Raw genomic sequence first — 25,142 nt, 5'->3', positions numbered from 1 at the left:
TGTATTATAAAAGGAAAATTTATTTAACACAAAAGACTTATAGGTATACATGTACAACACTTTATAAATAATGTGCTCATCAAATGTCATCGATACGAGAATTTGATGGCTAACATTTATCCTGTATAATATTATATTAAATAATTTATGAACTATTGCTATCACTTTCAGAAAGCTCAGCTTCCTTTTTCACTTTTCTTACGCAACTTTTTACTTTTTTGGTTTTACAGAGTCCTTGTTTCGATTTTCTGAGTACTTCGATCGCGTGCAGTTTCTTTTTTAAAGCGTTCGCCTTATCCTTCTCTCTTTGAGGTATATAATCATTGATACTTTTATCGTTAATGGTAACGACATTACTAACTTTAGGTTGAGTAGAATCATCGTCGCACTGTTCGCTCCTTGGTGCTCTCTTTTTCTTTTGACTTTCATTAAAAGATTTCAACTTCCGTTTTGGAGGTTGTGATTGCCCGTCCTCTGTGGTTTCAGAATTCTCTGCGTTATCGTTGTTCAATTTTTGTACAGCTTTCTGAACTCGTTTACTCAAAGTCATCTCGATCGATTGTGGAACAGTTTGTAATTTAAAATACATATCAATTAACTTTTGGGTTTTGTTTTCTTCTAATCTCTTCTGTACAGGTGTCATAACTGCGTTAAATTTGTTTTTGTCCCAAGCAAATTTTTTTTTCGTATAGTCGTACAATAGCATCATGTTAGGTTTACCCCAAGTAAAACCCTCTTTTGATTCGTCTACTTTTGGGAAAAGGTATGCTTGTACCACAGCTTGACTCGGAAATCCTATACATGAGATAATAATATCATGTAAATACGTGTAACTATAAAATAAATTCAACGTACCTTTATGAACTTTTAAGTTCTGCAGTTTGGTTCGTAAACCCGCTTTTCCAGGAGCTGCTACTTTTCCTGTTTCAACCCACGAACAAAAGTCTGCTAAACCTTGCAAAAGGTTGTCACCTTGTGAAGGAAATGCTGCTAATATTTCTAAGGCAGTAACAGGTCCAATACCAGTTAAACCTACGGTATAATCACTGCCAACTAAAAGCGCTAGTTGTATCATTTCATTCCTTGTTAATTCTAGAAAATAATATTCACTTTTAACTCAGACTTTTAAATCAACTTTTAAGATTTAATGAAGAGGAAAATATGTTTGACTTACTAAAATGATGCTCTATGTCACCTAGACAGAATTGAAGAACTTTCTTATTATTATTAAAAAAGTTTTTATAAACACATTGTCCACCGAATAACCAAATATCCGAATCGTCTGTAATTGTACCATCGGTGAGATGAATTTGTTCCAAGTATGCACATTGCGCCTCTGCCTCCATGGGCGCCACAATATACGGTATTCCAAATAATCGTAACAATTCCTATCGATAAAGATTTCTGTCGTATTTCATTGAAAGAGTAAAGTAGTTACTAGTAATTTATATAATCATACCTGAGCTTCGGTTCGTATTCGATCAGAAATATCGATACCTTGTCTCTCCAATTTTCCGATATTTGCCATCAACTCAGTTTGTTCATCCTCTAGACGTCCCTGAAATTATATGTAAGACACTATACAAAATTACCCGTGACTACATTTAAATATAAATTAACAACAGTATACCTTTAAGGATAATAATTCGTCTTCGGTCATAGGTGTTGGACTTATCCTTTCAATGACATTCGACGTATGCTCATCTGCATTATCTCGCGTATCTGTAACTGGCGTGTTACTTTTCTCAGATTCCCTTACGTGCTCCATATTATTCGTCTCTTCTACTTCATTTTTTTCCAAAGGTACATTTACTTTTTCACCATCGCTTTGTATGATCTGTATCTCAAGATCGTTCACTTTTGTGACATCAGGTAATTGTTTATCTTTAACTTGATCTTCCGCTGGTTTCAAGTCCGGTTTTGTTAAAGTAATTTCATTCCCTAGTGTTTCGTCTACACCAGGTAACTTTTCTGCTGTTTCTGTCGGTATTTTATTAGACAATAATGTATCTTGAGAATTTATTTCTGGTTTCGACTCGCTATTTGGACCCTCAAATACATCAGCAAAGATATCATTTTCTATTTTTTCGTCAGATTTAAAAGTTATTTGAATCCCGCCTTGGGAAACATTTTTATTGTTGATGATGTCTGGCATTGGTACGTCTTCTATCTCTATAAAATCATCCGTATCTGAATCCGTTGAACTAGCCGTTGTTACTTCTGTTGATTTCACTTCTGATACATTTGAAACATTTGATGATAGGTTGGTATTTGTTACAGTGCTTAATTTAAATAATTCTGTACTCTGCTTATTAATAGATTTTATAACTTCTGTAGAATCGGATTTCGCACTTTCTTCGTTATTTTCGGTTTCTGAAGTTAAAATATTTAATAAATTATCCTTTTTCTCATGATCTTCTGTTTTAAACAAATTTTTACATGCTTTCTGATTGTCCTGTTTATTCTGTTCGAGAAGATTAAGAATTTGTTCTTCCGGTAATCCACTATACTCTAGCATGTATGTCAATGCAGGATTCGCAAAATTTTTTCCAAAATATTTTTTTGGTAGCGGTCGTGATTCGTTCAATTCTACTTCCGACTCAGTATTACTACTCGCTCCCATCGTTACTTCAATATCGTTGTCCCATTCGTCGCTAAGTTCATATTCATTTATATCATCACAAATTGATATAGTTTTACTGGAACTAGCTACAGTTTCATCAATCTTATCTGCATTACTTGCATCAATTTTATCCGTATCATTTGTATGAACTTCTGTATCGATTTTCTCTGAATCACTTGTATCGCTTCCATCGTTCGCGATATCATTACTATTGTTTTTAAAATATGCACTTTTATCTACGATAGAAAAATTGTGAAAGACAAAAAAAACAGCCGGTTTAAATATAAAAACTACTTAAATTTATGACGTACCGCTTATATATAGCAATCTAGTTGTACTGTCCGAAGCAACACGATAAGTACAGTTCTGACCATTAGTATTTATACCCTGTTCTTTTAATAATTTATCCAGTTCATCCAATGTAAGTGTTTTTCCGCCCATTTCTTTTTCTGCAGATTCTAAACTTTCTTGAACTAATCTACGTTTTAACAAACGTTTCATTTGAAAACCAGAAAATTCGTGAGATTCCTAAATGAAAAAAATGTATAAGGAAAAGGTATACAATAAACATTTATCTAACACCGAAAATGTATATACCTCAGGCATTTCATGTAAACGACCCCATGAATTTTGCTTCCTTGTTTCCTTGAGGTCGGTAAGAATTTCATAACGCATATCAGCAGGTAATGCCTTGAATTCGGCACTACTCACGTCTACGTTATGAATGTTTCCAATCCATTTTGTTTGTTTTCGCGGACTCAATTCAACAGATGAATCGGAATCGTAATCATCGCTAAGACTTAATTGTGTTTTACTAGTGCTTGGTTCATCTGGTAATTTAAAAATATCATCCTCAGGATCCTGATTTGGCAAACTTAAAATTATTTCAGAAGAACCACTATCTTGTTTCTCTGGATTAAGAACTGTTTTCACGGCAGAATGCTTTATCAAATTATTTATTAATTCTGTCCTCATCTGTTGGGCTTTATTCTTGGCCATAGATTTCTGCTTCCTGCGCAAAGCCTGTGAACACACAAGAATAGGAGTCTTTTTTTCTCGCTACCTGGTTCCCACAGCAAACTAATTACGTACAGACAATATTATAATCAAGATAAAAGTACAGTTGTGTTAATACATGCATGCACAATGTAGTTAGTATGTACTATTTGAGATTCGTGACAATTATATTTTATAATATAAAATCGGAATAAAATTTATTAAATGCATTGCCATAAAAAGTTATAATCATGTCTTTTATGTAATAGTAAATTAAAAATATATTTACAATGGTGTTCTTTTTAAGCATTGGCACACCTCCATCAAAAACAAAGACTGGTTTTATCCTGTAATACAAGAGTTTACATATTCTGTAGAATAAACCAATAAGATGCGCATTGGGTTTAGGATTGCCAAAGCGGTCTTGATATCCTTGTAATACTTGATGTATCCAAATTGATATATCTAAGAATATACAAAAGTACAGATGTTATTTCATCAAGTATAACATAATTATAAGCAAATGTTCAAAATTTGTGAACTTTTGTTATATAAATATCAATGTATAAATATACCAATAGCCAACACTTTTCCTTCGAGTGTCTCTAAAGGAACTTGTTTTCCTGTTTTATCAAGTAAACGCCACAGACCATAAACACCCATTGTGTAAGGTGAAAAATCTGTAAAAAAAAATAATACATTTAAGAAAAAGAAATGTCATATGTTGTATTAACTGACATAATATAATATTATATATTCTGATATGAGATATGTTTCCAAACACTCATAACCTAATTACTAAACAAGTGGTAAAATAACAGAAAAAGAAATCTTAAATTTATTAATATTTTATATAAAATAACGTTATTCACAAACTTATTGCGTACATCAATATTACACCCTATCAAATCGTTTAACATTTATAAAAAGTAATAGGTACCTTGTTGTGTACGTTCTCACCCAACTAGACATCGCACGTACCGGTCAGCTGATTACAAAAACAATGCACTTGTGTTCGGACTGATGACATTTGCATCTCCATACCGGTTGAGAGAATTAAAAATTAAGATAACAAATATGGGCAAATATTTATATTAATTATATATGTTTATAATTTATTTCGTTTGTCTTTTTAAACGTTACTTAGGATATTCTGTTTTCACTAAACTACCTCAAAAGTTTGTCTGTAAAATAGCCACGTTTATACAATTTAAAGTGCTCGCGTTATTTTTTCCATTATTGCTATTACAGAATGTATAATTCTACCGTATTATTTATTATCTATGTAAATACCATTAAGATGCCACAAAATTTACTTATTATAAATGTCATGCAAATATCAAAATTAATATATTATTGTATGAAATGTTTGGTAGATATCGGAAAGAACGTATAATTTTCTCAATTAAATTTTTTTTTCAACATAGAATACAGGCAATTTTTATGTTTCGTAACATATACTTTAAAGAATATTGTTCATTAGTTTGTTTAAATATTTTGTACAAATGAAAGTGTATATTTACGATAAGATAAAAACTATCTATAAACTCATAGAACGTTAATTTGCCTAACCACACGTATGCGTCCTATATTACGCAGTACATATCAAGCTGTTGGCCGTTCATGTGACTCGTACACAAATACGGAACGTAATACGTAAAATGCATATGTGTGTTTCACATATATTCTATATGCATGCGTGTACACATTCATAAGCATGATGTACTTATATATCGTATCGTCATCATCAGAGAAGCGAAGTGAGGTAGAGGCCACCCACTCTTTCCCACAGCAGGTTTTTCCCACGCCCCCCAGGGTAACCCCAACATCCTTTTGCGGCAGCAATTCCAGGGCATCTACGGGGCAGAGGGGAGTAACTCACATCAGGTGGGGAACAAGAGGGGAAACTGGAGGCGCTTGGGTCGACCGGGCCATTGTACAACAGTAAAACAATAGAATCTGCAACTCAGTAACGTAGCTATTTACAACACTTATACACTAATCTGCTTCGATTAATATCTCTGACCAATTAATAGCCGATATTCAAATCTTCCAGACAAATTGAAATTATTAAAATTTTATCATTATTTAGTAACGTAAATTGCAATTTTATAAAAAAAATTGTAATACCTCTCAAAAATGAAAATTCCTTTTTCGTTTTTAAACATTTATATCCTATTTTGAAAATTTATGAATATAATGCAGTCAATATTCATCATTTATTAAGAAAAATAATTGTTCAAAGCGTATAAACGAACTGTGAGAACTGTTCGGCTTTGAAGGACCTTACTATGCTGTGTAGCTACGTTCCTGTTGCAGCCACTTACGCGGTAGTAATAACTCTACGTGTCGTTTCGAACTTAGTTACTCGGCGAATACCGCCGGGGTAGGTTGGGTGTTTTTCGGCCGGTTTAATAGAACAAGTGTTCGTGATTTGTTGTTAGAGGCAAAGACATTGTAAATACTTTACAAATAAAAAAATAACGTATAGATTTTATGATTGCGATTGTTATTAATTTTAAATGGTGTTTTAGAATATTACGGTTCAATTTTAGATTTAAAGTGGCGCGCGCGGCTAAAATAATGTCTAAGAGTTGGTAAGACTGTTCGGAAAATTCGGAAAGTGAACAGGTGTTTTTTGAATGGATTAGGGAGAATAGTCGACGAGGACGCAGAAGGATTCACGAATGGTGAACGATCGACAAATGGTGTAATATTTGTGAATAATCGACAATTTAGAAAATGCATTGGGATTTATGTTTCAGTTCGAGCTATTATGAAAAATGAGGTGAGCACCGAAAACGTAACCTGTTTTTGTACAATGTAACTTTCCCTGTATTAAAAAGGTAAATAAACGATTTTTATCGAAAGGACTGCATAAACCTTTTGTTTATAAAATGTTTATGGTCCATTTCTTATATCGAAAAATATATGAAAAAGAAATGTGATATTCAGTTTCTGTTATCAAAGTTTTCATATAGAGTAAACTCATTGTTTTTAGTAAATTTCTTTTAGTAAAAAACTAATTTGCGTTTAACTATAATATTTTAAATGATACAAAATAGAGAAGAAATATGTAGTATTAATTATATAGTGGTTGTAAAATTTATAAGACTTAAATCGGTTTGTCACTTATGTATTAATATAAATGTCAATATAGCATTAATGTGAAACATTGAATCTAGTTCAATGATTTTATGCAGAATAACATGTCTATATTTCTGTTTGTTCTACATTCAGTTAACTTACAAGTGTAAATAACTTATATCAGCTAATAACTGACATTATAAATTTTACTAGGAAGTGTAAGATTTCTCTTTCTGGATTATTATTTCTGTTTGTCCTAAACTATTATTACATATAATAAAATTATACATTTTTTTTATTAGCAATGATATATACGATATTAGAAAATCAAGATAATGGTGAAAAAATATATAATAAGATATAAAAGCAATGAAACAATACCTTTACATTTGCAAGCACACAGATACAATTGCACAGACACAATGAACAAGGGTGATTTAATTCATGCAGGAAAAATGAGCTCAGCTTGGTTCCCACAACGTATACGCGTGTTTCCTTTTTCCTGTGCTAAGACTAGCAATTCTTAGTAACTCATTTAAAGAAAGATGCCTCGCGTTAATTACATCTTAGATCGTGAAAAACAGAAATCTTTCTCACGCTAAAGTCTTCGACTAGCAGCATCGTATGTTTCTGTGTCTATTCGAACCTGTGTATATCTAATAACATAGCTTTGTCTTCTATTACACTATTGTATCGTTACACTGTACTTCTTAACTTATATTAGACTTTTTACAACAAATTGTTAGCAGTTACTACATTTCATTTTTTTAAAACATATATCTTTTAATAAATAATTGTACCATAATTAGAAATACAAGAGAGACAAACTTGTAGTAAGATTATGATTATCGAATATTACCTATCATAAGCTTTTACATTGAAATTTATTTCAGGTAAATCAGCACAGGCAATTATGACAAGCCATAACATAGATGACAAGGATAGCATGCAGCCAACCTAGCATCTTTGTTGTACCATAGAGAGAATCGAATCGGAGGTTAAATATGCCACACCAGTTTGGTTTGCCTACAATGGCACATGGAATGCAATCTCCTCCGTCGCCGACCTCGGTGATGTCGGTTTACCCTCGATATGGATCCGGTGTCTACAGACCGGATCATCAAGATCAAAGGTTGACACGCGAAGCGATGGAGCGTTATTTGCGCGATAGAAGCGACATGGTTATCGTAATTCTTCATGCTAAGGTTGCGCAAAAATCGTACGGTAACGAGAAACGATTCTTTTGTCCACCACCGTGTATCTACTTGTTCGGAGATGGTTGGAGAATGCGTCAAGAACAAATGCTTCGCGAAGGAGAGAGCGAACAGTCTGCTCAACTTTGCGCGTTTATCGGAATCGGTAACTCGGATCAAGATATGCAACAGTTAGATCTCAACAACGGTAAACAGTATTGTGCGGCAAAGACATTGTACATTTCGGATTCGGATAAAAGGAAACACTTTATGCTTTCGGTGAAAATGTTCTATGGTAGCGGACACGATATCGGCGTGTTTCACAGTAAAAGAATTAAAGTGATCTCGAAACCGTCTAAGAAGAAGCAATCGTTGAAAAATGCCGATTTGTGTATCGCGAGCGGAACAAAAGTGGCACTGTTCAACCGATTACGGTCCCAAACGGTAAGCACGCGTTATCTTCATGTGGAAAATGGAAATTTTCACGCGAGTTCCACGCAGTGGGGTGCATTCACGATACATTTATTGGACGACAACGAGAGCGAATCGGAAGAATTTCAAGTGCGAGACGGTTACGTGCATTACGGTAGCACGGTAAAGCTGGTATGTTCCGTAACTGGAATGGCGCTTCCGCGTTTAGTAATTCGTAAAGTGGACAAACAAATGGCCAGTTTAGAAGCGGATGATCCTGTTTCACAGCTGCACAAATGCGCTTTTTACATGAAAGACACGGATCACATGTACCTTTGTTTGTCCCAGGAACGCATAATACAGTTTCAAGCTACACCGTGTCCAAAAGAGGCGAACAAAGAAATGATAAATGACGGTGCTTGCTGGACGATTATCAGCACCGATAAGGCGGAATATCAATTTTTCGAGGGTATGGGACCGGTAAGATCACCGGTGACTCCGGTACCGCTCGTTCACAGTTTGCATCTGAATGGCGGCGGCGACGTGGCGATGCTCGAATTAACCGGGGACAATTTTACTCCGAATCTTCAGGTGTGGTTCGGCGACGTGGAGGCAGAGACTATGTACAGGTGCCAGGAAAGCATGCTCTGCGTGGTACCCGATATATCTCAATTTAGAGGCGAATGGTTGTGGGTACGGCAACCGACTCAGGTACCTGTTTCGTTGGTTCGTAACGACGGTATCATTTACGCGACCGGCTTGACGTTCACGTACACCCCGGAACCTGGTCCTCGGCCACACTGTCCGCCTGCAGACGAGATCATGAGAGCGCCGCGAACCATGCACAATCAAGCGAGTATGCCACCCGCGATCGCGGACGTACCCTGGAACACGCATCAACCGCCTCAGTCGGGTCTCTGATATTTCCTAGATAATTACAGTGTGCATCACCAAAGTTTACGACCTAGTGAGACGAACGCTGTTTCGAACGTTATTCATGCTCCGAACGATATTTCGACTTCAGTGGATAACGAGTCGATCGGCGACGATACTAGCTCAACGACCTACGCGACGAAGAATACGTTGCTCCGAGTCGATAACGCGGTAGCAACCTTACACGATACGAAGACGTAGCGATTTTCGTCGCGTTGTATCGTGTTGTTTCGCGTCATCTCACCTCCCGCGAAACGTACTCCTCCGTGGATATGTACAATGTGCCGTGTATCATTTCCCTATGTTTATAATACGTAGGTTCCTAGCTTTAAGCGTTGATACAGAGCGTTACACAGGGATTAGAATTTATAGCGATCTTAGAATTAAGAGCTTTGTACGAATGTGAATAGCTAATTATTTGATAGAACGGAGGAATAGAACGGATTTGTTAGTTCTACTCCCCCGTCTTCTACGAACCATCTAAATTTACGGCTTAGTCCGTACAGTTCCATATCGATCGCTAACACTGGTTGTGTATTCGACATCGGTCCGACAAAATCTCGTTGTCGAAGAAATACTCTTTGATTTAAATGTTCGAGTCGCGAACGCGATACAACAGACTTGCGATGCATTCTGTACGCGTATACATTTTACACGTTTATAAAGCTCTATAACCGAGAGAGTCTTGCGATAAGCAACACCGTTTCGTTTATCGCGAGTAGACGACCTGCGAGCGTCGAAGATACCGATTTAAGACAACAGGGAGAATCCGAAGGTAACATCATGTACGCGTTGTTCAAAAATTTTCCCACACTTTCTTTTCTCTTGTACAGTACCGAACACTTGGCTTTAACTATAAGTTTGCCTTTGATTCGGAGGTGTGCTACGGTTTTGACGTACAACCGCGTCGACGTAAATTTCGTGAGATAATCGCGTTTGCGTAATAATACGCAAAATTACATGTAATCTCAGAGAGACATTTGCAATAGTTTTACAAAATTATCTGCATGACATAGGAATTAATTTAGTTTTAACGGGGAAGGGGGGAAGAAACGAGTCGCGTTTTAAGGTCTCGTCAAAATTACCTGTGCCACCTCGACTAATTTATCGCGCTCGGGTGTATCATGGTTTTCGTTTACCGAACATTATTTATTTCTATACAATATATGTTATTTCCCCGACGACACATCTCGGATCTTTAGCTTTTCTAACGTAGACGAATATCACGTTACGCACGCTTTTTATTAATCTCGCTCTATTTATCGGCACGTTGGTTTCTCGAAATTCGCGATATCGTTTTACAAACATGACCATGCGCTTCAAAAGGTATGACACGTATCGATGCATTTCGGATGGTTGAGACACAAAGATGAATCAACACACATATATATATATGTGTGTGTATGTATATATGCATATATATATATATACGTTTTTATGTCTCTCTATGTTTTACAATAAATTTGAAAGATTTCTATAATAAAGCCTTTTGCTTTACGACCTGTACACGTTACTTCCAGATCCCAAAATCTTGTATGTTTCGTAAGCGATTGTTCCACTCGATAATACTGTTATAAAAAAAATGTGCGTTCGTTTAAAATCGGTTATAAAGAATACTTTGCTAATCTTGCGTATACGAGGCGGTAAGAAACTTCTGCAGAAATGATAAAAATAAGTAAAAAAATGATCGGTTACAAGCGATTCGTTTCTTGACTTCTCGACTGCCGTCGAATCGGTACAGATTTTTTTTACCAGATACCATCAAATATAATTATCTGCAGCAGGAAATGAGATAGGATCGCTTTGGGAATTGTTTTCCCAAAGAGATCCATTGTAAAAGAGGAATGTCGGTCTATGTATACCATGGGAATTTACCCACGATTAAAATTTGCACCGAGTACCTGAAGAATACGATTATCTTTATTCACAGTAATAAACTGCGGATTATTAATAATTACATCCTTACATGTATCAGTGGACGGATAATCGATGAATAATCACTGCGATTCGTTACGTCGGAACATTATTTTTGAGCATAAGTTTTCGTACATATTATGTATATAAATACATATACATGTAATTTAATTCATTTTCCGAAGAATTTTCATCGATATAAAATATTCTTTTGGCCACGCTCGTAGCTTTAATTGCACGTAACTTCGTCTTTGTCCGATAGAATATATTCGAAGGTGAACTTCTTTAATTGTATCTCCTACATATTAAAATAATACTTTACAAAACTACATGAAAATCTTATTTGTAAATAAATCATGTACAATTTCTTCTTTTTTTTCAGCTAATCACTTGTGTACACGCGAATTTTGCGATATTTCTCGAGTTCTCAAAGTGAATAACATACAAACACGTATAATACGCACTTAAATTATAGATTTAAAAAGTGACTATTTCGGTATAAAACATTTTTCATCGCCTTGAGGAGTTCGTTATTTTCAATACTGCATAGAAATCGCGTACGAATTTATCGACAAAAATGAATTCAGTTTTAAACGTGAAACGTGAAGTTACCAATTTTCCTGTTACTCTCTTGTAGTTTTACTTTGCCGTTTTATACGCTTATACGAATTTACTTGTATGTTCACTTGATTCGTATTGTACGTTGTTTGTTCATATTCGTGAGCATCAACGAGATGTACGAAGTTAACAGGTCATCCATTTTGTAACCCAGCGAAGTTTCACACAATAATTTCGAACCACGCACTAAATTTCCGATCGTCATATGGAAGTAAGTGTTCCCTGACGACCAGTTTGAGATTCTAGTGAAGGGATGCGTGATCAATATGTCCTGAAAATAGAGGTATTCGCGTGAACATTTTACTATACATTTTCCGATTATATTGTATAATTAAAAGTGCATTTACTTACTTTCGTTTGCGGATGTATGAGACTTACACCGTGCTTGTTTATCGCGATCAGTAACAATTCCGGATAATTTGGTTCTGTACTTTGTTTAACTTCGAAAAATGCTGAACCGAATGTTGGCCATCGATAAACAATTTTCAAGAATGTTATCTTTGCGTCTTCGGGGCTCATTCCTACGAATCAAAGCATTTACATGTCACAAACGAGATTTTAAAGTACGAGACTCGAATAAATGACAGAAACACGTGTTAATTTAATACGTCGCGTTAATAAACGCGAGGGTCACCGGATAACCGACACCACCAATTTAATAGACTGAAAATGATTAAACAGGGAAGAATAATTCTGAATGACGTTAGTACTTATTGTGCTAACAACGTGTTAATTAACACGTTACTGGCAGTAAAAGGAATCGTGCATATTACGACGTATTATAATAACAATTATTTTTGTACATGTATTTTTCCTTTTCACGATTTTTCGATTAGATCTAGTAGAATTTTGTCTCTGCGCGTTGAAATATAATCGAAATAATGCCTTACCGGCATCTTGATTGTACGCCGCTATTATCGATCTTTTCCAATCGTTAGCGCTTTGTACCTTTACCAAATCGCCCGGTATCAGTTCGCGCAACATTTGCCTGTAATATAATTCACGTTGGATCAATGTCTTATAAGCTCTTTTCCGAACAGCGTATGCGTTTCACTTACGGTATGGCTTGAAGTTCTTGTTTACTTTCTCCGAAACGAACTCTGTATACTAATGCAGCTAATCTCGAAGCTTCTTCTTTCGTACATTTATGATAACCTATATGCGAATGAAACAAACGTGCAGTAAGATTAGAGACAACGACGCGATATGGAACAGGATGCCGATGAAACAGAAATCATTCGTACCTCGTAACAATTTAGGAAGTTCTTGATGAAAGTGGAAAATAAGATCAGCATTTCTGTCTTTTCCTGGCACGGTGTTGGTCCACAGTTTCTTCATGAAGAAGACTTGATACGTGAATTGGGGCGATACACCTACGATACGAATCTCGTAAACTCATGTAACTGATTGAGAGAAATACTAAAACGAGACAGAGTGGAAAACATACCGTCACGAGATGGTCGAGCTTTTCTGATCCAATCCGTTAAATGTCGCACAAAGTCGAAGAAGAAATCTCCTTCCGGAACCGAGATGACTTTATCGGCAATTTTCACGAACAAACTAAATCCTTCCGCGGATCGTAAATTAAGTCTTTGCGCGATATTTTGACAAAAATCTTTCGCTCTCGTCGATGAATCCACTTCAAACGCCTGTGTACGATGAAAAATCACAATCAATTGCTTTCTCAATTAATAGTATAAAAACGGAAAAGAAATTCGTGCGCATACTTCGTCAGTGTCATCGGGAAAATATACTTTGTGAAATATTTGGGTCGTTTTATGTTGTATAGCTTCTACTTCCACCTGGTGTGGTGGATATTTCCGTTGGCCATTGCGAAGGGTCTTTTGCAGCCTTTGCAGAGAGTCCTGTGATATCGGATGTCGTCTCGTTCGCAAAAACAACGTCAACTCCTATCAACGATTAAAATTTCGCAGGGTTCGAATAAATCGATGAATGCATAATTATCGAGAATGTCACAGCGTGTACCTTTAAAAGACTTTGGCTACAAGTGAAGAGACCAGTGGCGAGCCACATCAGTTCCCATCCACGTTCTTCGCTTAGCCTGTTTCGATTGTCGGTGAGCTGTTTCATGATCTGACAGTAAATTTCGTCCCGAAGAATTTCGTTTTTCAGTGGTCCGTCGAAAATAAGATCGGTGTATTCGTTACCGATACGCGGTCGTTTGGTCGGCAAGTCTCCCATATATTTCAAGATTGCGTTAAAAGCGAAACACGCTTCCTCGGCTAGTTCTTCCTTGGATATCAACTTCTTCAAAAGAGGTTGTTTTATCGGATCCCTCGAATGATGCCATAACTCGTCGACATGTCCGCGTCTCGCTGTTGTCAGAGTCAACGCTTTTGACATCGTTCTCTTTGGAGGTGTTCTATGGCAGAAAATTCCTCGTTATTCATCGTTGTTGCTAAAAATTGATGAAAAACAAGCAAACAGAGTATTTACCGAAAATGGTCGATGGCGTATTCTAATAGAGTATGGGGCTTATCGCGAGGTTCTACTCCGTTCACTTGTTGCGGATACAGTTTGCGACCGTTTTCAGTTCCTTCGATGCTGAACAATGACTAAAAAAAGAAGAAAAATCGATTCGTTCGATCTCGAGTAAACAAATGGTAAAACAGGATGCGAGAAGTCATTACCAATATATCGTTCGGAGGTTTCGTTAACGAAGGTAACACGTAAACCGTCTCCGCTGGAAAATCGCCCTTCTCGCCGGTCCTTTCGCAAGTACCTACGCACCATCCCGAATTGAGAACAGTCTCGCCCGTACTTTCGTCTTCCAGAATAATAAGATCTCCTTTCAGAAAGCTGAGGAACGACGATCCTTCACCGGGAGCTTTGTAATCTTGCAAAGCGATCACGTATTTGCTACGTTTCTTTAGACCCTCCAAAAAGTACACCACCAGATCACGAATATCCTCGGCGTTTGGGCTTTGAAACGTGAATTCTTCTCCTCGCACCGTTGACAAGTTGAACGTTTGCGTGAACATCTTGTTCGTTCTGGAAATAACGACGATACCGTAGCAAAGAGTGAACTGACGGAGCGGGAGAGAAGGATAGATAAAAAAAGAGAGAAAGCGGCTGTTACTATTCGGCAAAGAAAAGCGTTACGTACTTTTGACTAGATACGGTGGTGATTTCGGGAAAGGATAATTCCAAAAGCACCTGTTCTTGATCATCGACGACGTACACACCGGTCCAATTCACGGCTATGATAACGTCATTTTTCGGTAGATTTGGTCCAGAATTCCTATACGCTTCGTAGAAACGGGAAAATAGTAAAGGCCACTTGAATTTTGCGTAGCCAACGATGTCCTCCTTGACTCGTAACGCAGGTACTTTTTCTTTCAGATAATAACTCTGCAATATAGGACATATTAGGAACGCGTTTCTTTCGGAAAGTATATAGAAGGCACGGAAAGTTAGCCGCCTTGTTCACCTTTTTGTACGCTTGCAAAACGAGATGCCCCCATCTGTCGATTGCCTTTTCGATGCCCGTTAGGCAATAATCCGGAATATAGTTGGGCAACAGAGTGTACAATCTTTCAACGTTCATGTCAGTGTGATATTCGATGTAATACTGTTGCGCGGCGATCATCGCCAGATCTTCTTCCTTGTCGCAACGATATTCACCAAATTTCACACCTCTAACCACCTGCTGATAAATTAAATTAGTGGCGACTTGGTCTTCGGTCGGCTCGTGCCACGGCGCGAATATCTCTTTTCTAAAGAACAATCTCCACGGAGCATTTCGTTCTTGAGCACCTTGCTCCTTCGCATACTGTTCGCACTGAGAGATCGCGTCCATCACATGATCTCCTCCGCTGCCGAGCGACGAGACCTTGTCGAACAACGCGATGTAAAGAGAGAAGCCAAACTGATCGCGAAGAGATATTTTGTCGGACAGTTGATTACAAAGTTCCCTGGCGGTGGTCGCCGAATCGGCGAGAAGCGTTTTGGTGTTCCCGTCCATGAAAGTGATGGGTAACATGATCGGTTTCTTCGATTTGGTAGCTTGGAGCTCCAGCCAACTAGGCGGTTGATTACGAGTACCATTGTTAAACGTTCTCTTGAGCCGATCCTCGCAATACGGCGCGTAACCCGGCGGTCCCTCTCTGATGAACGCGCGCAAATAGTTGACGAACTTCTCTGAAGGAGCGAAGCATCCGACGCAGAGCGAGAGGAGTATCCAGCCGCGAGCATGCGACGACTTGGAGGGATTGTTGGTCAGTTGCTTGCATATCTGACAGTATATTTCGTCTCTCAGTTCTGCTCGCAATATACCGTGGCCAATAATGAAGTGGAGCTTTTCGAGATTCGACGTGGGTCTCGCTTCCAACCAGGACTGGTAACTGTCCGCCGTGTATTCGTCCTCCTGTAATTTTCGCCTGACATCCTCTCCCAATTTGTTTTTCCGTTTCAACGTCAGCGAGACCAATTTGTGCCTAATGGATCGTGGCTTTTGTCGTAAAAACGTTTCCGGGTCCATTCCCATCATCTGTGCCTCCTGAAATTCTTTGCTTCGTATAAAATTACGACCAAGAGTGGCCGTTACTTTCGACATGACCGATGTCGTGTCTCTGTCCATCGTGTGGAATCTAGGTTCGGGTAGATCGCCCGTGAATCGGAGTATGGTGATCCACAACGCTTGCGCAGCCAGCTGATCCCCTTGAGTGTGCAAAGGCAGCAACGGATGTTTCAACGGTTTTCGAGAATATTGATGAGTGATATTTCCTTGGAAATAGGTGGCAGCAAATTTTTGGAATTTGAACTCCGACAAATCCTCTTCGTCCTCGGATGCTGTTTGAACGGGACTAATGATCTCTTGTTGATCCGCTTTCGGCGCGGGTAGATCGTTGAACACGGAAGTTTCCCTAGCAGGAGTTGGTGCTTCGCTGCTGGAATCTGGCAAGAAGTCGAACATCGCCTCCACCAATTTACTATCGTCTACCGGCTCGTCTTGCTTCTTGGCCGCATCGTTGATCAGATTCTTCTTGATTTCCATTCTGCGTCGATCTTCCAGTTCCATTTCAATTTCTTTCCTCTCCAATTCTTGCATACGCTCCCTATAATTTTGCTCGGCGATCTCTTTCGCTCTCTTGTTACCTTGGTCCTTCAATTCCCGTTCTTCCTTCTTTCGAAGTCTCAACGCTTCGACATGTAACCGATACTCGTACTTGATTTTTTTGTATCGTCTTTGCGCGATCAATCTCCTAACGTGAGCCTGTATCTTCACGATAGCCCACAATTTTTTCTGGAACATCTTCCGAACCAAATAGCCTCTGGCTCGGGCCTGAAGGGCGACAATGTGTCCCCTCAGGTGTCTGAATCTGTGAGAAAGTACCCGCGATCTAATGAGTGCCTGAAGTCGCATGTAACCTATACGCATGCGTTTGTATCTCTGTCGTTGCGCGTAACCTCTCCAATACTTTTGAACGATGGTCGCAGCTGCTCTCGTGCGAAGGAACCTTCTTCTGTACACCCAGCCGCGTATGTTTCGTTGCAATATCAAAATCTTCCGCGTCAAAACACGATCACGTTCCTGTTCCAAGAATAAATCGTGAGCATCCTTGAGAAAAACTTTCGTATGGCCGAGTTGGTAGTCCGACTTTCCCAATACTACGTGACAAATCTTTGCGGTGACCGCGCGACAATCTACTTTATGCGCTGGTGGAATGCCTGGTATGAGAAACCGGTATCTATCGACAAACTCGGGAAACGAGTGTCTAATCGGATAACCGGCTCTACGAATTCGAATGGTTTCCATCATTCCAGAATATCGTAATTGACGGCAACAGAGGCCCCTGTCAAACATCATCGGTTTCTTGAATTCGTTGGGTTTGATGCATCGGATAAAAAACGGCTGACAACTGCACAACGTTCTCATCAGAGAGTCCAAGGATTTTTTAAACTGAGTGGACAAGGTGGGCGCCCTTTTCCTAGTTTCCGAACCCATACCTATATCTTCGACAAAACAGGTTTGCAAAAACTTGTTCGATGTTATGTGAATCAGTTGTAACAAGTCGGCGCTGAACGTGTCCCGGTTCTTTTCGAGAAAGCTCCTGGTATCGTAAAATACCACGCCCGCAAAATGATTTAACCCGAAAGACGTATTGATGTCCGATTTTGGCTTCAGGTAATTCCGGTGACTTCCGTGCGTTTTATGTATCTTTGCCAGCATCGTCTGATCCGTGCCCTTAGGAAACTTTGACTCCTCGTCGATCAGAGCCATAATGTTCAATTGCTTGATAGCTATCAGATCCAACGCGTCCTGGTTGTCGACGAACTCGATGTGTTGCCAATTGATACCCTCGTGATTGTATTCTTCTTGTTCCAGCTTGAAAATGTGTTGCACGAAAAATTGTTGGAGATTTTCGTTCGCGTAATTGATGCAGAACTGTTCGAAGCTGTTGTGATTGAAATTTTCGAAGCCAAATATATCTAGTACTCCTATGGCGCTCCTGGAGGTGTTCTTGGGCCTGTAAATGGCCTCGTTAATCTTCTTGACGATATGCACGAACAGTCGTCCGTAGATTCCTTTCACGAACGCGTCTCTGATGTCCACCGATTGCTCCCTGGACAACGTGGAGACCTGCACACGCGGTACGATCGACACGTTAGGACGATACCGTCTGTTCTAGCAACGAAACGCGTCGCTCGGTTTCTACCATTACGCGTATCGGTTCGCAACGCGGATAATTCGTTACTTACGACTGTCTCACCGTGAGCGAATATCGTTTTTCGAGTAAGCGCGTCTATCAGCGACTGAACGGGTACACCCAATAGATGCGCTACCCTCTGCACGTTCGTCTGTTCCGGGATTTCTGTAGCATCGAGGTTGTCTGCGGAAGCAAAGGTTTCCGATACAGATCGAAATAATACGAAATGGAAGAAACGTCGTTTCTAACACTTACCTACGACCGTGGCCCTGTACTTGACGTTTCCCATGTGCAACAAGGCGGCCAGTAACTTGAGTATCTCCCATATCTCGCTATCGGAAAATAAAAGAACCTTCATGGCTGACCTTATGTCGGCAAATTCCGCGGCATCGTCGCGACCTTCGCAAGTGATGCTACCGCCCTAAACGACAGAAAAATACCTTATTACGATTAGCTAGGTTGTCGCTGATTCGATTCGCGTTCGCGTTATCGTGATTCAGACGTTACCCCCGTTAAGTATTTGTAGGAGGACGCGTCTTCCAGTTCCAGTTTTTGCTTTTCTTCCTTCGAGAGACCAGCCAGCATGCAGTAAAATATATGGTAGTTTCTCTCGTCCAAGCTTTGCGAGACTATTCGCGACTTCTCCAACAAATACTGCTCGATCTTGGCTCCTTCTATGACTCCTTGATCGTTGAAGTGAATATCGATATATTTCCCGAATCGTGACGAATTGTCGTTTCGCACCGTCTTGGCATTACCGAATGCTACGAAAAGAAGATAATGATTACCTTCGCGATCGAATAGTTAGTCTCTTTCCTACTAACGGATGCGAGCGTTTTACCTTCCAAGATGGGATTCGCTTCCAAAATTTGCTGTTCGATCCAAGAATGTTTGCCGCTGATCGCTGCCAAATATTGTAAAATTAATTTCGTACTTTCCGTTTTGCCGGCTCCGCTTTCGCCACTAAGACACAAACATTCGTAAATATGACGTAAATATGAAAACATCGAAGACAGCCGTTCGATAAATAGTTTCAGAAGCCGGAAGAAAACGTCGGCCAATACCTGATCACTATACACTGGTCTTGACCATATCTGTTCATGTGCGCGTAACTGTTGTCCCCGATGGCGAATATGTGCGGTGGCAATTCTCCGATTTTACGATCCTTGTACAGTTTGATTTGCTCGGCGGTATAAATAGGTAGTATCTGATACGGATTAACGGCGACTAGAATGGAACCCGTGTAGGTCTGTGCAAGGAAAAACGACACCGTACAGAACTCGATGCTCGACTACGCGACGTTTCGTACAGTTTCGATCATCGCTTACATATATGAGATTCTCGTTGTAACGAATCAACAAATTCCTTAGAATGCCCGCTTCATGGAGGTCTCCCAGGCTGATCATGTCCTCGACACCTTGCACGGAAGTGGCGTGCATCGCCTTTATGCGTCTCTCCGGAGTCAGCCATTGTTCCTGAAAATTTGAATCGCGCTATCGGAACAGTTTTTCGGCGGCCACTCCACGCATCTCGACATCGTCTCGATCGTGAGCTTTCGTCAGCGAGCTTCTCGACCGGTCGAGACGAATTGGAGATCAGCGCGGCAAAGTAGGTAACGATTACCTTGTTATCGTCGTCTTTCACTTGGATGCGTCTGCCTTCGGCGGAAATTACTCGAGCTCCGATCGCAACGTCAAATTCTCGTCCTGAGATTGGCTCGATCCATATGTAATCTCCCTGAAACGTAATTTTGCGTTTGCGCGTAATTTCCTTCGCCGTTATTCCTACCCCATCGAACAAAACCGACGGAAATAACGAGTCGCGTCGAAGATTCGAGATTCGTCGAGGAAATCGTGATTCGCACCTTGGGCGTTTTAATCAAATAACCAATAGCGGACATCGCCGAATAGTCCGACAAGCGCGCACCACGGTTGCCCCTTTTCCTGCGCGCATCGATTTCCATCGAACGGCCAGCAAGAATAATTGTGCCGCTTCGAAGCGATTGATCCGCGTCGATTTTGTCCGTGTCGATTCTATCGGACTCGCGACGTTTCCCGTTTGCCGCGATCGCGTCTTCTCGTCGTTCTGGCCGTCGTCCACGACAGTCGATAATCGCATTAACCGAACGAACCAGTATTACTCCGGCTTCCGGTTAAGTATTACACCGAACGCAACGCGATACGCGTTAAGTATCAGGCTGGACGGCTCGCTATCGCGCTCTCGATGCTCGAAACGAAACGGCAAGAAAATCGTTCTTTTTCGCGTTGCCGGAGAATCTATCGGTGTCCCGCGAAGCGAGACTAGTCGATAGGACAACCGGTGAACGTAGTCCGATGGTCAAGGTGCGCGAAAATCCCACGAAACGCGTTCAACAACTATTCGCGCTAAACCTTTCGTCCGTGTCCAAGAATATCCTCAAATTGCTCGTTGCTCCGCGTTCATTACGAACAAGTATCGTCTCGTTCCTAGGCCCGACAACCGCTTAAGGGATACGAGTTTCTTAAACGAGAACAACAATGGTCCGTTTTTAGCGCGAGAACTCGAGATAACCTCGTCCACGAGTTCATACGTCGCGTCGCTCGAAAGAAAGTTTGAGAACCTCTAGCCTAGCTTGCGCTCGGTCTACGGATACGCGTACACGCGAACGCGCAGCCTGTGCTTGATATTCGTATACGTTCCGATTGTTCACCACTCCGGAACATCGGAAGAGCTCGTCCGTTCGTTACGAGCCTCGAACCGAGCCTCCGTTCGATTTGGAGCTTCTTTTGCCGCTCGGCGCACGATTTTACTTTCGGCCGTTTCTCGAAGATCGTTTCTTCGACCGCGAAACGATCTAGACAAAGGTCTTAGTAGACGACCGCTCTCCATCCGAGTTCTGTTCGAAAGACGAGCCGTAGGTCTCGCGAAAGAACGCGATCGTTCTTGATCCGATTAGTCCGTAATTGATGCGACAAATGCGATCGATAAAGATTATCGCGATCGATACGGGAAGCGCTTCGCAGCATGATCGATTCGTTCGAGGAAGGTCGTACGCCTAAAAAGGTTAACGCGGAGCGTGATGGTCGAAGGGAAGTTAGAACGATAGGCGTGAACGTGTTCTAGCGCATGGTAGCGCGCGCACGCGAATGCACACGGGGAAGAATGGAATACGATCGAGGGTACAAACGCGTGTCCGGTAAAACGATTCGCGTCCCGTTATACGACGGCTGGTTCGCTCGCGCGAAATGCTAAGGCGCGTTCTACAGGGCATTCGCGAAGTGACGAAGGACCGTTAACTATGCCTAATTAACCGACCATTCGTCTCGATACGCGTTGCGATTTCTGCTTGCTTTTTCTTCGAACATCCGATACGACGATCGAGAAGACGGAGAAAATCGCGGGAAAACGAAACGAACGAAAGAAGAAATCGAAAGAAGCCAATCCCGCCTATCTCGCTTTAGGCGCATTCCAGCTTTATCGAGGCATCGAGGCACGAACGCGTCCAACGAGGAAAGCGATCTCCTCGATCGAACCGGCTCTCCTCATTCCTGATCAACCTGTCGTTCGACGATGGGACACCTAACAAGAACATCTACGGACTTGCTCGAAAGGTCGATCGAAATCATTTTAATTTCGTTCGATGCGAAAGACGCGAATAGGTCCAAAGCGGTTTAAAAACTGGTGAGTCGCTGCAACGTCGAGAGAGCTCGTCTCTCGAACGTGACTTTTCATGCGGAGAAAGAATCCGAGGACGGTTGTCTTCGTCAATTTCACTTGTCACAGATTCCTACTGACCGTCTTCGAAGAAACGGCGACGAAAGAAAGCGCTGATACGGTACGTATAAAGGCGCCAACGTCGTTGGATAGTCGCTTGTATGCGCGTGTCGCGATGCGATGGGGAGGAACAGCATTTCCCGAGAATACTCACCCGCGTGACGATGACCATCTCTCGAGTCGTGGTTGTCGGCACTCCACCTAGAAGAAAACAAAACTTTTCCTCTCTTCTTTGGATCGCTCGTTTAACGTAACCGACTAACTTTCTGAAAAGCTCGAATAGTCGAATATCGAAGATTTCGTATGTCATAGTCGACGATACGTGATACCGTCATCTTAGAAAAGATGGCTAGCCAAGCTGTATCGGTCTTTTGCCAAGACAGTCGTTCCTCCACCCGATATGACCACACAATCCCCTAACTAATTTTTTTCTCGATTCCCGCTCGATCGACATCGATCGTTGCGACCGGAAGAGGACTCGTTACCGGCGAATAAATAAATCAACGGGCGATCGTCGAATCTTCGGTGCATCTATTCGGGGAAAAATCGTTTCAACGTGCGACGATCGTGTGTCTGGCCGATCACCGTTAAAGTGGAAGCAGTACGAGCATAAACCTGTTCGCAAAAGTGGGTTAGGCAGTTTCTGCTGTTACCACGTATTCGTACACGGTTTCGAGAACGTCCATCGAGGATTCTCTCGAAGATGTCAATTTTCTGTTTCCTATCCATCGACCTCCTATCAATTTTGACGCTTCTACTCCGTCTGGACCGCTTCCCGAAAGGACTTACTCTAAAGACGCCGGCGAAATAGTAATTTACGCGTCAATGGCATCGACTTCGTTCGCTAAAAATCTATTGTCCATTCGTGTTCGAATTATGTTCGCACGAGTAACTTCTGGGTCGACGAACCGCATCGATTTTCTCTTCTTTCGCGATCGATTGAGCTCCTCGTTCGAATATCGACAAGATCCAAATTACTATCGCGTCTTAGAAAATAATATCGTTTCTCTCGAGTGCGGAACGATTCGATTCGATGACGACTCTAAACGGTGGAAAAAGATAGCAGCATAACGTATAAGCAGTACGAAGGTTCGACATTTTTACTCAATTTGGTGAATCGAAATACGGTTCGATACTTTTTGGCGGTTGATTTTAAAAATACATATCCGGAGAACAGAGAGGTGTAGCGGTAGTACCGCGTGCAGGAGACTTTAACGGCTGATCGAACGACGACGCATGACCGTGCGCCTCCGTTTTACCGAAATATTACGCGAAACTCGTTCCGATTCGAGTAATTTGTTGGAAACAACGATAATGGAAAAATATTCCTGATCGTTTTCGTGCAATTTTCATTTATCACCGCCGAACAAATTTAGAATCGTGTCTCTCGTTTACTCGGTTCGTTGATTCGAGCCTTTGCTTCTTACGTCACGCTCGCTTTCCACGTGTGCATCTTTGCTCTATTCCACTCTCCTTCTTTGTTTCTCGATTCGACTCGATTCAACCTGACGTAACGCGATCTGTACGCGAATTAAGCAAAAAATGAAAAATAATTACGTACGAATGTGTGGTGCGTTTGCGAAACGTTTCCCGCGAGAGAATACGCGCAGCTTCGAAACGTTACCGACAGAGGGAAAACCGATCTGGTTCATCGGCGAAAAGTCAGACGTGTTGAGTATGCGATCGTTTAGTAAACATTGTAGGATTTTACAAGCGCGAAACGTTAGTTTTATCTAAAAGTTATGCTTATCTTGCTCGCTTATTATCGCGATACGAGTACGCGGATATCTGCCATCCAGAATTATGCGAAACGGTCATCGCTCTGCAATTTCCTTGAATCACCTTGATAGGTATCGGTATCACCGTGCACGCCGTATTACGCGTATGTAGTTTGCGACGAATGTTCGTTCCACGCGTGTTGGATTCAAAAATATCACGCGACAGCTTATTGATAAAAGGAAAACATCGATATCGATGCGGTAATAAAACGATCGGCTAATACATCCGTTCGGTTTACGAGGAAAAAGGACGCGACTCCGCGAACAACGTCAAGATTCTTTCGAATGAAACGTATACGTTTGTGTGACGACGAAATTCCTTACTCTCGACTATACGAAATTTCGATAAACGAACGTCGATCGCGTACGAACGAATAAACGAATTGAAACGTACCTTGTGCGAGTAACGAGAAACACGACGAAAGCGGCTACACGATGTCGGCACACTCCATTAAGAGGCACTGCACTGCACTTCGGACGCGGTGTAAAGCGCGCTTTTCATGTCCGACGTGACTGGAGATGATCGTCGGAGCTTGGCGCTTGGCAAAAGCGACGAACGTGGAAAGAGGGAAGAACGCGTACCGTGCTAGGAAATGGGACACGAAAAGCAACAGTAGTCGTTACGAAGAATGGGCCACGGTGACCGGCACATTAACGCGTCCACTCGGGGAGCTTCGGTTCGAATCGGGCGTGCCAGGTGGAAGAGACTGGAAGAGGTGGAAAAACTACCTTGAGTTAGACCATGATCGGCTTCGACTACGCTCTGCCCCACCAAAGCCCATTCTACCTTGACAACCGTTTCAGCTCGATCATCGAATCGTCTTTCTGACGACTCTCGCTCTATCTTTGAGTCCCGCTTTGAACATCTCTAAATCTTCTTCGATTCTTCTTTCGATCGTGACGTCATCGCACTCGCGATGCACCTATCCGCATATGCCCCCGTTCAACCTGTGTACGTGCAACCTGTTGCGATTCGATGCCATCTACGATCCTCTTCGTCGTTCTCGAGCAATTTTATCATTACCGATCGAGACTCGTGTTTGCTTTTGTCCTATAGTCCTACAGTACCGACCGCGATTCGCTTCGAAACCGATTCGAACTGGTTCGCATTTTTTTTCCAATTCGCTCATTATCGATCTACGCTGTTTGGGTAATACAGGCAAAA

The 25,142-nt window shown here is 41.0% G+C and overlaps 3 protein-coding genes across 4 annotated transcripts; 1 reads left to right on the top strand and 2 right to left on the bottom strand.

The window, feature by feature from the left end:
- On the bottom strand, positions 1-5,662 carry mus201 (rad2 superfamily protein mus201). Its single transcript, XM_012294610.2, has 10 exons — positions 4,560-5,662; positions 4,195-4,299; positions 3,909-4,084; positions 3,221-3,646; positions 2,935-3,151; positions 1,631-2,859; positions 1,460-1,558; positions 1,175-1,388; positions 856-1,092; positions 1-795 (listed from the first exon to the last, which is right to left on the bottom strand). Exons 2-10 carry the CDS (start codon positions 4,280-4,282, stop codon positions 146-148), a joined length of 3,336 nt encoding a protein of 1,111 aa, XP_012150000.1. The 5' UTR covers positions 4,283-4,299; positions 4,560-5,662; the 3' UTR covers positions 1-145.
- Positions 5,663-5,830: 168 nt separating this feature from the next.
- Su(H) (recombining binding protein suppressor of hairless) lies at positions 5,831-10,740 on the top strand. Of its 2 annotated transcripts, XM_076536134.1 has the most exons (3): positions 5,832-6,076; positions 6,154-6,407; positions 7,600-10,740. In XM_076536134.1, exon 3 carries the CDS (start codon positions 7,711-7,713, stop codon positions 9,229-9,231), a length of 1,521 nt encoding a protein of 506 aa, XP_076392249.1. In that variant the 5' UTR covers positions 5,832-6,076; positions 6,154-6,407; positions 7,600-7,710; the 3' UTR covers positions 9,232-10,740. The 2 variants fall into 2 exon arrangements, with proteins under 2 accessions (XP_076392250.1, XP_076392249.1); XM_076536135.1 differs by having other exon boundaries at positions 5,831-6,465.
- A 401-nt stretch (positions 10,741-11,141) lies between these two features.
- Positions 11,142-25,009, bottom strand: ck (unconventional myosin-VIIa ck). Its single transcript, XM_076536090.1, has 22 exons — positions 24,765-25,009; positions 24,372-24,684; positions 22,354-22,400; positions 20,070-20,183; positions 19,775-19,921; positions 19,511-19,695; positions 19,288-19,409; positions 18,954-19,210; positions 18,702-18,867; positions 18,499-18,629; positions 15,227-18,379; positions 14,903-15,147; positions 14,427-14,787; positions 14,233-14,351; positions 13,762-14,158; positions 13,503-13,685; positions 13,223-13,424; positions 13,020-13,148; positions 12,834-12,930; positions 12,666-12,763; positions 12,127-12,296; positions 11,142-12,046 (listed from the first exon to the last, which is right to left on the bottom strand). The coding sequence occupies exons 3-22, from the start codon at positions 22,369-22,371 to the stop codon at positions 11,840-11,842; spliced, it is 6,501 nt and encodes a 2,166-aa protein (XP_076392205.1). The 5' UTR covers positions 22,372-22,400; positions 24,372-24,684; positions 24,765-25,009; the 3' UTR covers positions 11,142-11,839.
- Between the last annotated feature and the right edge of the window lie 133 nt (positions 25,010-25,142).

Source organism: Megachile rotundata, chromosome 10 (assembly GCF_050947335.1).
Source record: "Megachile rotundata isolate GNS110a chromosome 10, iyMegRotu1, whole genome shotgun sequence".
NCBI lineage: Eukaryota > Metazoa > Arthropoda > Insecta > Hymenoptera > Megachilidae > Megachile > Megachile rotundata.
Note: the sequence above shows the minus strand (reverse complement) of the source record. Positions and strands in the feature narration are given on the sequence as shown.